The sequence below is a fragment of the Gallinula chloropus genome (genome assembly GCF_964237585.1).
Source record: "Gallinula chloropus genome assembly, chromosome: Z".
NCBI lineage: Eukaryota > Metazoa > Chordata > Aves > Gruiformes > Rallidae > Gallinula > Gallinula chloropus.
The window spans coordinates 74398816-74412819 of NC_140089.1; the positions used below are offsets into that span (position 1 = coordinate 74398816).

Sequence of the window (14004 nt, forward strand, 5' to 3'; positions counted from 1 at the left end):
TCTTCTTCCTTCTCGGGAAAACAAAGCCCAGCCTTGTGTTCGCCGTGGGCGTGTTCGGCGTGGGTGTGCTTGGCGTGGTTTCTCCCGCGCGGTATTTCCTGCCCGGAGCCGCCCGCCCGTGGGGCGGTCACTGCGCTCTCGGAGCGGTGGGTGACCCCAAGGTGCGGTACCCGCCAGCCTGTACGCGATGCCTGCTGCGCTGCGGCACGGCGGCGGCCAGAGCTGCGGAGCTGCACCGCGCGCCCCTCCCCTCCCCTCCCGCTGTGCGGCAGGTACCGGGGCAGCCGGCATCGCCCTCAGCGCCACAGCGCTCTCCTACGGCGCCCGGGCACCGCCCGCTGGGCTATGGAAAGCTGGGTTTCAGCTGCGCTTGCGCACGCCCTCCCCGAGCCGTTGCTGGGGAACTACAGCTCCCAGCGGCCCCGGCACCGCGAGAGGTGATGGCCGCTGCTGCCGGCCCGCCCTTCCGCTTCCTGCCGGCCCGCCTTTCCGCTTCCTGCCGGCGGGGAGTCAAAGGCCGGGCGTACGTTCCAGCAAAAGAGACGTGTCTGGAGGGGAGCAGAGGGTGGGTGCCTCCTGCCTGGGGCTTCTCCCGGGTCTTGAACCTCGGGACCGTGGCGCGATGTCGGGGCCCGCTCCGGCGGCAGGCAGGGTTGGGGTGCGGGGAGCCGAGGCAGGACGCGGCGTGCCTCAGCCCGGCTGCCTGCTGGTCCCCTGCCGCCTCCCCGGCCGCGGGGCTGGGCCTCGCTGCCGGCCGCGGGGCTGGGCCTCGCTGCCGGCCGCGGGGCTGGGCCTCGCTGCCGGCCGCGGTGAGGCCTTCATGGGGCTGGGCCGGAGGCGCTTCGGGCGCCGCGGTCACGGTTTGCGCGCCCGTCGGTCCTTGCAGCGGTTCTGGCCGGCAGCCGCGCCTGGGATGCGTCGCTCGCCTTGGGCCGGGTCGTTCCCTTTCCCTTTATGTCAGGTGCCTGGTGTGTTGGCTCCAGTGTTATAAAGCTTTGTGGTGTGTCCCAGCTGGGGCCTCAGTGGCACAGGGCTTGGGTGTGGTTTTTGGTTTGTTTTTTCCCCTGTTGTTTTCCAGATAGAGATTATCCTCCAGCTGGGCTCAGAGTTCTAGTTTCCTGCCTGACTTCCCTGATGAAGCAGGCAAGCAGAACTTAGGTAGAAGTCTGTTGCGTGTTATTGTTCTAAAATGAGTGAGGTGCATTTTTTCCCTCTCTCTGTTTAAAAGCCAAACTGCTTAACTGCTGAAAATATATTTCTCTCTAGTGCTCCAGATGGCTTCGTTTGGGTGGAAGAGAAAGATTGGTGAGAAAGTTTCCAAAGCCACTTCTCAGCAATTTGAAGCAGAAGCAGCGGATGACAAGGATCTGGCCGATGATGATGATGCCAGCTGGGTGCATGCAACTAAGAGGAGAAAGGAGGTTCTCTTAGAAGACTGTGTTAAGAAAAGTAAGGAGCTGAAGGATGAAGGCGCAAGTTTGGCTGAAAACAAGAGGTACTAGTGTTATGTTACTGTTTAGTTGACTGAATAAGCACCAAATGGTATTTTAATTCCTTCTCTAAAGATGAGGTAATTTGGTAGCAACTGGTTTATTTTCGGGTTTGAAAAGGGATCATTCCTTTTCTTGTACCTATTCTGGCTGGTACGAAATGAACTGTTCCTGTTGACGGTATTGGCAGCAGTGAAATTAGGTCTGTATTCCATCTTGGTTTTGTGTGTTCACATGAAAAAAAACATCATAGAAGGAGAGAGATGAGAAATAGATTAGACAGGAAAGTAGAGAGTGTAAGTAAGGTAGAATGATATAAGCTCCACTATAGGTAATGCTTTAGCTGCTCAGACTTCTCTCTCATAAACGTGCCTTTTCTCTTACTACATGTAAGTTTATTTGCAGTGCCTAGGCAAATACTAGAAAGCAGATAATACATCTTTCTGATGCCTTTAGAAAGTCAGGTTCAGGTACCTGCTCTGAGCGTCTTAGTGCAGTACTGAGCCTTGAAACGTCAGCAGTTTTGGAAGGATGTTGCAAAGCTGTTCCATTGTCCTATCGTGCTTATAGCAGAAAGTACCTTTGGAGCAGGGTTAGAAGCAGGGAAGAGGGACTATAAATTAACTATGTAATTTGGTTTGATCTTCTCTGTAAGTGGACAAATCACTTTCAAGAATAGTCTACTTGAAAATCTTGAGAATGCTTGACATCTAAATCTGGCTTGACATTACTTGTCTGAGCATCTCATTGTCTTAGATCAGATGTAACACTATTTTCCTGGAAGAAACAATTCCAAATTGTCAATGTGTGCTCCTGTGCTTCCAAACTTTTTGTGTTAAGAAAGTCAATGCTAAAAGGGTTTCCTGGGCAATATGGAGGAGAGAATAACATTGGCATTTAAAGAAGGCAAATTTATTTGTGATAATAAATACACTGCATGTGGTCTGGTCTGATTTAAAAAAAAATGAATAAAAAAGTGTCTTTGAGGAAAGACCTCTGTTAAAATATTGAAATACAGTTTCTTCTTTACTGTTCACTGTTCAGGTGGCAGCGATTCACTTCTGTACCTCCCTTTGTGTTCCTGAGTTCTGGAATCCCTGAATAAAAACTTGAAGCCTTTGTCAGTTGACTTTAAATTGAAACCAAATATATCTAAGTCAACCTTATGCAGTTACTGCATTATAGATACTAATATAGTGGTAGCATGCTTAAGTCAGTTACATTAATATTGGAAGCTGAAAACTGGAAATACACCAAGTAAAGAGTCTATTATTATTATAAGAGCTACTAAGAAACACTGAATAGCTTATAGCAAGTATGATGAACAAGTTACAAGAAATAAAAATGCACCTTCTGTGGGGCATATCCCACTCATGTTAACACTCCTATTTAATTCTGAGGCTTAAAGGAAGTTCTAACTTGAAATTATAGTTTCCATCAATTACTCCTGCCCACTGTATAGTCTGGGCAGTTATGGTAGTACGGTGCTGTCAAAGTACCTACCTTTCAGGCAGGTTTTTCTCTTAAAAAAAAAAAAAAGAGGAGGAGAAAAAGATTAGGGGCTGAACTGAGAGTGGGAGAGTGTAATGCTTTAACAGGTGGAATAGCTGACATACCACCACAGGGAACCTGAAGCAGCCTGAAAGGAATGTTTACTCTAGTGGAAGGTGGTTTCTGTAATTGTGCTTCAGACTTACATGGTCTGTTGCTTAAATATACATTCCTCTATGACATAAGCAGATTCAAGTGGGTAATTAAATACTTAATGGACATTGTTTCTTGAAATATCAAAGAATGATAACAGTTAAAGGAAGATTTGAGTTGGGTTGTGTAGCATTCAGATGAAAGGATGGTATCTGCTCTGTTGAAGAAACTCAGAAGAGAAGCGAAGACTTGATCACTGAAGGGTAACTAAGGTGGTATCGTGGTGCTGGAGTGGAGTGAGGAAGGGGATCCTGAAAGGAAACAGACTTGGGAGGAAGCTGGAGGATAAATAAAGGAAATCATGGAAAGCAGTACATTCAACTTCACTTTCATCGAAAAGAGACTCTGAGGTAATGTGCATGGCAAAATCAATGTGAAGAGAATTTTCTAAGCATATCCACTGTTACCTAGCTGGAACAGTGATTGCCACTTGTGTGCTTAGTTACTCTGTTAGGCTACCTTTCTGGTAAGGCAAGGCAGCTGTGGTGTTGCACCCCTGCCATGATTTTGTTATGCTGCATGTATGCAGCGAGTCTGTGAGTGAGGGAGATGTGATGCATTTGTGCCTGTAATGTGAGACTCGGTGCTTCCTGGGGGAGAGGAATTAATGGGCTGCTTGGGTGTCAGGATTTGTACAGACTGTTTTCTTTGCCCACTGGCAGACTTGGGAGCGGCACGGGTGAATTGTTATGGAGGTAGCAACCCTCTGTGGATTTTCAGTGTATGTGGGAGACATGCACAGAAGAAAAATGGTGCTGAGGAGAGCAGTTTCTGGTCCGTATTTTAGTCTTTCAGTGGGTTGGGAAGAAGGAGAGAGACTACCAGGAGCAGGTGCTGAATTAGCTTGGTTATCCCAGCAGGTATGTTACCATGGAAGATGTCACCCTGGAAATTTTAACCTAGAAACTTGGTCTGTAGGCAGATGCAAAGTTGACTTGTGGATAAGTGATGTCACTGTCAGAGCAGGAAGAAGAGACAGATATGTGGAAGTAGTTGTACATTTGTGTGCTCTTTTGGTGTGTGTGAGGGAAGAAGTAAATATACACATGGTCTTTTGGGAAACAGTGGAAGAAATGGAGAGTATTTTAGAGGAGGAATTAGTTTTGCTTGTATGGAACTTAGAAACGCTGGCATTTCGTCCAGCTTGAAACACCAGTATTGGTGTGCCCACATACACTTGGACTCAAACAAACCTAGCAATTCCTCCTGCCCTCTGGAGCCCCAAGCAAAGCTGGAGCCATAATCCAGGTTACATTTTCGTGTTGACAGTCCTAGGCTGTTCTAAATACAACACAGTCCAAAAGGATAAAAGTTTACATGCTCAGCCTCAGTATTTTAATCACAGCTGTTGGTAAGCACGGTGTGTTTTGACGTGTAGGTAGAGTAGTCTTAAGAGCAAGCTTAAGAACAGGTTTAAGTGAGATGAGACAATGAAGTACAATGACCTCAAACATATGGTGTGTAGAGACCTAACAGCGATGGCAAGAAAAGCTGCTCTCAGACTGGTATCTCAGTACAGTTGAGTTGCATATTCGTATGAATGGCTTTGCCATCCCCTGTGCTACAGGGGCATCCACAAACTACCAGCATTCTGTACTGGTCCAATAGGTGGAGACAGACGACTTCTCAGCGGAGCCTGGGTGTGGAGGAATGCTTACCTTCGAACTTCCCTTTCTTTTGCAGACAGACTTTATTAGGTTTAAATTCTTACTGATTTCTGTTTGATTTTTCAGTTTTCCTAAATAAAAAATGATACTTCTCTGTCTTCTGATGATATTTAATTACTATTTCATGGTGCGTTTAGTAGTCTCCATCTCCAAAGGTAATACTGATTTGGGAAGATCATATTTTCAACTGGAAGCCTTACGTTTTGGCTGAGCTTATAGAGATTCATCTAAGCTAAAATAAGTAGTTGTGTCCATTTGTCAGTTGATGGGTAAATTAGACTGATTAATAAGGTTTTACTCTTTCCTTCTGCTTTTGCAGCAACAATTTAAGTAAGGACATGTGAAATTGCTATGAGCAGACCACATAATGGGTCAATTTTAATGAAATTTTTCTGGAGGAATTAATAATTAATAATTACTTAATTTAATTTTGTAAACTGTTTTAAAAAATTTAACTTTTGTAAAGTGGTATTTATCCAGCATTTTAGCAGTTGGACTTTTTTTTTTCTGATGCTAATATGCCAGTGTGATTTCAACATGTGTAACTTAGGATTCCTTACCTTTATGAGCTGTAATAGAGTATGTCTTTTTCACTAGGCATTGTAAGGAGTCTCTGTCAGATGAGAGGCCTCTTCCTTGAAGTAAAGTGTGTTTAATGTAGTGGCAGGTTAAGTGTTGTGAAAATATATTTAGGAGATGGAGCATAAGAGTAATACCTTTCTAAAAACAAGTTGAAACACCTTTCTGTTTTGTTCTTACAACACTTGTATTTGTATATGTCCACATGGGACATAACAACCCCATGCAGCGCTACAGGCTTGGGGGAGACTGCTGGAGAGCTGTCAGGCAGAGAAAGACCTGGGGGTGTTGGTTGACTGCAGGCTGAATATGAGCCAGCAGTGTGCCCAGGTGGCCAAGAAGGCCAATGGCATCCTGGTTTGTATCAAAACCAGTGTGGCCAGTAGGTCTAGGGAGGTGATTGTGCCCCTGTATTCAGCATTGGTGAGGCTGCACCCCAAGTACTGTGTCCAGTTCTGGGCTCCTCACCATAAGAAGGACATTGAGGTCCTTGAAGGAATCATGAGAAGGGCAGCCAGGCTGGTGAAGGGGCTGGAGGGCAAATCCTGTGATTTGCTAAACAGCTGGGGCTGTTTAGCCTGGAGAAGAGGAGGCTGAGGGGAGACCTTATCACCACCTACAACTACCTGAAGGGAGGTTGTAGAGAGGTGGGTGATGGTCTCTTCAGCCAGGTGACAGGAGATGGGACAAGGTGAAATGGCATGGAGGTGTGCCAAGGCAGGTTCAGATTGGACATTAGAAAAAAAATCTTTTACTGAAAGAGTTGTCGGGGCTGGAACAGGCTGTCCAGGGAGGGGCTGAGTCACCTTCCCTGGATGTGTTTAAAAAAAGGGTTGATGAGGTACTTAGGGATATGGTTTAGCATAGGATGGGAATGGTTGGACTTGATGATCTTTAAAGGTCTCTTCCAACCTTGTGATTCTATGATCCTGTTCAGTTTACCTGTGTATTTCAGGTTTAGATTGTGATAAGCACTTTTTTACACTGATTAATAAGTTAGGAAAACACTGAAGTAATAACATTACTTTCAGAGTATCTTGATAATTTGTTTTGATGCAACTAACATTTCAGAGGGCAGACATAATTATGTCACAATTGCCTTTCAACTTTAAGTCAATAAAATTGAAGTTGCTTAGATAATGTAGTGTTAAAATAGTAGTTTACCAGGAGTTCTGACAGTTTTTTAGGCAGAAACCACTAAGCAGTTTAACAAGCAGAATTGCATTGCACAGTAGCCTGTGAAGTGGGGTGTGTTAGAGAAGAGAGAGGTTTAGGGATCTGGTTGCTTTTTTCTTTTTTTTTTTTTCTTGCCCATGTTATCTCCTTCAAGCTCAAGAGTGGCTCATCTTGATGAGTGGTAAATCAAGAAAAGGTGATAGGAGTCCTGAGTGGAGGTACAGGCAGTTCCTGACAAAATCCAAACTTGAAATCAAAATGTACAAGATACAGTAGCAGCATCAGGAGACTCTGCCTGAGTATGCAGGGAGGTGGTTAGAAAAGCCAAAGACCACCTGAAGTTGAATCTGCTGAGGGGTGTGAACTGCAAAAAGGGTTGCTTTGGGTGTAGCTGGTGTAAAGCAACACTGTGAAAAATGTGGGTCCTCTCCTGAATGGTGTAGAGAATCACAGAATGGTTTGGATTGGAAGGACCCTTAAACATCTAGTTCCAACCCCCCTGCCATGGGCAGAGACACCCTCCACCAGACCAGTTTGCACAAACCCCCGTCCAATCTGGCCTTGAACACTGCCAGGGAGGGGGCAGCCACAACTCCTTGGGGCAGCCACAACTCCTCTGGGCAGCCTGTGCCATGGCCTCACCACTCTCATAGGGAAGAATTTCTTCCTGATGTCTAACCTAAATCTACCCTCATTCAGCTTAAAGCCATCACCCCTTGTCGTATCACTACATGGCCTTGTAAACCAGTCCCTCTACAGCTTTTCTGTAGGCCCCTCCAGGTACTGGAAAACCTCCCTGGAGCCTTCTGTTCTCCAGGCTGAACAAGCCCAACTTTCTCAGCCTGTCTTCACAGGAGAGGTGCTCCAGCTCTGATCATCTTTGTGTCCCTCCTCTGGACTCACTTCAGCAGCTCTGTGCCTGTCTTCTACTGGGGACCCCAGAGCTGCACACAGTACTCCAGGTGGGATCTCAGGAGAGTGGAGTAGAAGGGGCAGGTTAACCTCCCTTGGCCTGCTGGTCATGCTTGTTTTGATACACCCCAGGACACAGTTGGCTTTCTGCTCTGTGAGCTCAAATTGCTGGCTCATGTTGAGCTCCTCATCACCCAGCATCTCCACGTCCTTCTCCTTAGGGCTCTTCTCGATCTGTTCTCAGCCCAGCCTGTAGTTGTGCCTGGCATTGCTCTGACCCATGTGCAGAATCTTGCACTTGGCCTTGTTGGACTTCATTTGGGCCCACGTCTCAAGTCAGCCCAGGTCCTTCTGGATGGGATCATTTCCCTCCAGCAGGTTGACCACACAACACAGCTTGGTGTCATTGCAAACATGCTGATGATGTGCTCAGTTCCACTGCCCACATTGTGAAGAAAGATGCCAGATGGCACTGGTGCCAATACCAACCCTTGAGGAACACCACACATCACTGAACTCCACTTGGACATTGAGCTGTTTACCACCACTTTGAGCACAACCATCCAGCCAATTCTTTATCCACAAAGTGGTTCATCCTTTCAATCCGTGTCTCCCCAATTTCAAGGCAAGAATGTCATGGTGGATGATGTCAAATGCTTTGTGCATCATCCCTTATGCACCAATTCTGTAAACCATTCATAGAAGGCTACTGAACTCATTAGGCATGACTTGCCATTAGTGAAGCCATGTTGGCTGTTACCAACCAGCTCCTTATTTTCCATGTGCCTCAGCACATTTTCCAGGAGGATCTGATTTATCACAGAATGACAAGGTTGGAAGAGACCTATGATCTTGCTGGACACAGAGGTGAGACCAACCAGCCTGTAGGTCCCCAGGTCTTATTTTTATTCCCCCTATTTTAGAAATGGGTGTTACATTTTCCCTTTCCAGTCAGTGGGAAATGTACTGCCATGACTTCTCAAGTGTAATAGAGACTGGCTTAGCTCCATTGTCTGTCAGGTCTCTCAGGATCTGTGGATGCATCTCATCAAGTCCCATGGACTTGTGCAACTTCAAGTTCCTTAGATGTGACCAGAGCCCTTGCTGGTAAAGAGTGAGGCCAAAAAGTTATTGAGTAACTCGGCCTTCTCCATATTCTGGGTAACCAGGTGTCCCACTTCATTCCAGAGGGGGCCCACATTTTGCCCTTGATGTTCCCAGCCAGATCAGGGTTTTAACTTTCCTAACTTGACCCCTTGCTGCTCGGACAGTTTCTCTGTATCCCTCCCAGGCTACACGCCCTTGTTTCCACCCTCTGTAGGCTTCCTTTTGTTTGAGTTTGCCCAGGATCTCCTTGTTCATCCGTGTAGGCCTCTTGGTGTTTTTGTGTGATTTCCTCTTTGTTGGGATTAAAGGAGATGATCCCTGAATATTAACCAGCTTTCTTGAGCCCCTTTTCTCTCTAGGGCTTTATAGTGTGGTTATCTACCAAGCACATCCATGAAGAGGCCGAAGTATGCGCTCCTGAAGTCCAGGATAGTGGGCTTGCAGTGGTCCTCCTTGGTGCCCTGAGGATCTCGAACTGCACCATTTTATGGTCACTACAGCCAAGGCTGCTATTGAGCTTCACATTCCCTACCAGGGTTTCCATGAGGTGAGAATAAGGCTTAGCACAGTACCTCTCATTTTCTCCCCTATCCTTTGGAGGAGGGAGTTATGATGAACGCAGTCCAGGAACCTGTCCTTCCTAAAGAGCCCGTATCCTTCCATTTCAAGACTCCAGCCATAGGAGCCATCCCACCATGTCTCTGTGATGCCAGTAAGATCATGCGCATCTCCAACTCCTCTTGTTTATTCCCCATGCTACCTGTGCTTGCACAGCATCTTTTAAGTTGGGCCCCTGATAAAGCTGGTTGACTGGCTGGAGTGGCTGGAATTCCTTTGAGGTATTTCACTGGTGTTTCCCTGTTGGCTCCTGTTACCTCAGGAGCCCCTGGCTCATTTCTATAAGACTTCAGGTGTGCTGCAGTGTATCCAGTATGTCTCTGAGCAGCAGTCTTGAGAGCCTACCCAGTCACTCCAGTCTTGGCATGTCATCCTACAGCTTGTTGCAGGTAAGCCTGACATTATCCCCTTCCACTTTCAAGCCTAGTTTAAAGCCCTGCCAATGACTTCTGCAAGCTTCTGAGCAAAGACCCTCTTTTGTTGTAGTGACAAACGGTACAGAACAGAACGAGATACTCAGTGTCTTCTTTGCCTTGGTTTTTACTGATATGGTTTGCCTTCAGGAACCCCAGGCCCGTGATACCCAAAGGGAAGTCTGGAACAAGAAAGACTTACTTACCCTTGGTGAACGAGGATTAGACTATGAAATATTAGACAAACCTGAGAAACATGAGTTCATGGGACCTGATGGGGTTGATGAATACTGATGGAGCTGGTTGATGTCATCACAAAGACCCTTCAACTGCATTTGAAGGATCATCACAAGTGGCAGTCTTTTCTGATGAGTGCTAGAAAGCAAATGTCACATTTTCCTGAACGGTAAGGAGGAGGTTTCAAGGAGTTGCATGGTCATGAACCTCAAATCTGTCCCTGGGAAGATGATGGAGCACATGATTCTGAAACATAGGAAGTACAAGAAGGTTATTTGGAGTCTCTGGTATCAGTTAGAAAAGGGGAGATCATGCTTGGCCAACCTGATAGATAACAGATTGACCAGAGGATGGTGTGGACTTTACATACTTGTTTATACTCAGAATCCAAGTAGACAATGACCTGAGCAACCTCTTTAGCTGACCCTGCTTTGAACATGGTGTAAGACTAGATGACCTATAGAGGTCCATTCCAATCTTGGCCATTCTGTAATTATACCACATTAAAACTGCAGATGCATTTTGAATACAGACAGTTGTTCCTTAAATTTGGCTGTACAGGTTGCTGGTATGGAACCTTTCTTGGTGAGTGGGAAACTTTTTTCAGTTGCCTTTTTTTTTCCATTTTGTTTCATTAATCTATATGTCTTTGGTGGAATGCTGTGGGTATAAAGAGAGATGGGACAAAATGAGCAGTCCTTGCTCTGCCTTCTTCCCATCTCTGTCTGCTAACTGTCCTAATTTAAAGCAAAGATGTAATATGAAAGTTAGAAAACTAAAAGGATTGATTCAGTACATAACCTGTGAGTATGCAAATTTAGCTTTTACTTCTGGCTCCTGTCTAAAGTTCTGTTAGGCTGCTGATATTTGCAACAGTGTTATGGTTTAGCCCCAGCTGGCATCTAAGCACCATGTGGCCACTTCCTCACTCCTCTAATCCAGTGAAGAATCCAAAGAAAAAGGTAAAAATCATGGGTTGGGATAAAAAGTTAGCTAGGACAGCAAAGGGAATGGAAAATAACAACACTGATCCTTACAAAAGAATATACTATATACATGCGCGATGCAGTTTACTCACCTCTGGAAACTGATGTGTAGCCACCTCCTCTGTGTCTGGGTCCCCTTATGTGCTGAGGTTGACATCATATGGTATGGGATACCCCTTTGGCTAGTCTGGGTCAACTGTCCTGGCTGTATCCCCTCCCAGCTTCTTGTGAAAATTAATTCTGCCACAGCCAGAAACCAGGACAGTGGCCACCCCTTATTCTATATCGTATGTGTCATGCAGAGAACCTGTCTACGCCTTCCATTTAGTCACTATCACTCTTCTGTCTTTTGTAGATACATATATATGTGCATATACAATTCCCTTAGTCTATAAGACATCCCTCTAAAATGTCCACTGAGTTCATTTAGTCCATGACTTTGGCCTCCATCTGTCGCAACAGTCTCTGAGGGTGGGAGAGATAGTGTGGGGGGTTGTCCTGTTGCATGCTGCATCTGGAGCTCACTGCTGATAGCATCTCTTCTATACGAGTAGTCTGATAGCCTACAAAATTGGATTTATAATTAAGTGTAGGGGACATAGTTTCATCATAAGCATTTTCCAGCTAAGACAGTGTAGTAAGTACTCCCTTCTACTGTTCCTTGTAGGCTGAAAGTAACTGTTTGGTATCAGTCAGTCTTGGATATAATTTGCATGCTGGACATGTCAGATATGGCATGGTCTTCCATATAGTGCTTGGCTCATTTCATAGTGAATAATTAATACCAGTGTTCTCCAAATAAAATGAACATTTTAAATCTCAGTAATTACTAGCTTTGATTAGTTTGAGTGTTTTCTAAGGTCAGTTATGCAAAAAGGCAGTGAAAATAGGTAGGCTTATCACTTCTCTCTAAGTAAAGCTGTAAAGTATGAATAGGGCCTTGATTAAAATTGTTTTGACCTCTAGTCAAATTACCTGGTCACTTTTTAGTGTTGTTCAATGGTTAGCATTACTGTTTCTTGTGTGTAGGTATATCTACCTTCCTTGCTGTTAGCTTCCTGGAGAATGTCTTTCACATGACACCCTCACTAAACCGAGACAGAAGGTCTGTGAAGTGTAACCTGGGTGCAGAACATATGAGCTGAAACAGAGAAGGCTCTGAACAATTAAGGAAGAGTAACTTCTTCCTCTGTTTCTGGGGGAAAAGCATGTTGCAGCTTCTCTTGTTAGTCAGAACATACAGTTTGTTCTGCAGACCTCTTAACTTTTCTATAGAACAAAACAAGTGTAGAGAGTTTTAAAGTAATTAATACCCCTGTGTAAACTGCCATGTGAAGCAACACCTTAATTTTTGTCTTTATTTTTTATTGCAAAGAGTTGCTTCCTGGTGATGTATCTAGTTGTCTTTTCTCTCTGAGGAGGAAGTTCTATGCACAGTGTTTGTTTAAAGAAGTTCCTCTGTTTAAATTGCAGTTTATCATTAATATAGCTGTTTTCCCTTTATTCAGGCAAGCATTATTTTCCAACAACTGGTTATGAGTTGGCAAAGCAGGAGTTCAGTATTGAGATTGTTACTAATTTAGCACAGATTTTTCTGGGAGTGACTATAAGAAGAATTGTAGATTATTTAAGCTGTACACAGAGTTGGAGTAATTTCATTAGGATCTTTATGTTAGAATTATTGTTACTTGAGGATGTTGAATGTGGCATTGTAGCACCCACCTGTCTTGAATGAGTGTATTCAAAACCCACCTGGACATGTCCTTGTGTGACCTAATCTTGGTGATGGGGCTGCTCTGATGGGGGTTGTACTAGATGATTTTTGGAAGTCCCTTCCAACCCCTGACATCCTGTGATTCTGTGAGTGTGTACTTGGATAGGTATGCATCTGTAAATAGAAACAGAAGGAATATTCATAGAACAACTGCAGTCTGTGGAAATGTTTTTTTGTTTTTTTTTTTCTATTTTCCTTGAGTAGAAAATGTAGATCAATTGCTGCCTATGTGCCATGCTATGTAACTTGAGGCCTTCAGTGGAGTGAGCCAAGATACGGGTCTCTATTTGTTCAAGATCTCTTCACATTGTAAAGAGAAAGAAGCATCAACATAATTAATCTCATTTAAGAGCTTAAACTGTGATTTTGAGGTTCCTTTTGCTCACTGTTTACCCTATAGATGTGTTACGCATGTACTAGGATCATTTTGTGATGCTTTTCCTTTCCTGTACAGGTTGGCTGTGGACACACTGTGAGGGTGCTGTCTGGGCACAGCCGTAGCATCATAGGCTCACAGAGTGGTTTGGGTTGGAAGGGACCTCGAAGACCATCTGGTTCTACCCCCCTGCCATGAGCAGGGACACCCTCCAGTAGACCAGATTCCCAAAGCCTCTTCCAGCCTGGCCTTGAACGCTGTCAGGTATGGGGCTACCACAGCTTCTCTGGGCAGCCTGTGCCTGTGCTGCATCTCCCTCACAGGGAAGAATTTCTTCCTCATATCTAATCTAAATCTACCCTCTTTCATCTTAAAGCCATCAACCCTTGTCCTATTACTCCACGCTCCTGTAAACAGTTCCTCCCCAGCTTTCCTGTATACCCTTGAGGTATTGGAAGTCCACAATAAGGTCTCCCCAGAGCCTACTCTTCTCCAGGCTGGAAGAGCCCAGTTCATTCTCAGCCTGTTCTCAGGAGGACAACCCTCTAATCATCTTTGACACCCTCCTCTGGACTCACCCCAACAGGTCCATGTCTGTCTTGTACTGAGGATCCCAGAGCTGGACACAGTGCTCCAGGTTGGTCTTCCCAGAGCAAGGTGGGGGTCTCATGAGGGTGACATGCCAAAAAGCACTCTGTCACACTGAGAGTAGCACTGCTCAGGTGCCTTTGTCCAGGGACGTTCCCCAGTACTCTGTGAGTACAGATACAGCCTGTGAGGCCACAGGGTGACAGAAGCTGTCGTGTCAGTGCTTTAGGTTAGATACATAAACTTCAGTGGTATAAACTGGGTCTGACTACTAATATCTGTTAGAGATGAACGATAGTTTGTGTTTTACCTGTCTTTGGATTTAAGTTTAGAGAGTCTATTTCTTCTATGGGTGAAACATAATTTACAGAACTTTT

The 14004-nt window shown here is 45.1% G+C and overlaps 1 protein-coding gene across 1 annotated transcript in view; it reads left to right on the plus strand.

Moving 5' to 3' along the window:
- Positions 1-510: 510 nt before the first annotated feature.
- Positions 511-14004, plus strand: part of TTC33 (tetratricopeptide repeat domain 33) — a 60047-nt gene continuing 46553 nt past the window's right edge. Inside the window, exons 1-2 of the mRNA XM_084278101.1 lie at positions 511-565; positions 1267-1495. Of these exons, the coding sequence (XP_084134227.1) occupies positions 1275-1495 (221 nt within the window). The 5' untranslated portion in view covers positions 511-565; positions 1267-1274. The remainder of the gene's footprint in view (positions 566-1266; positions 1496-14004) is intronic.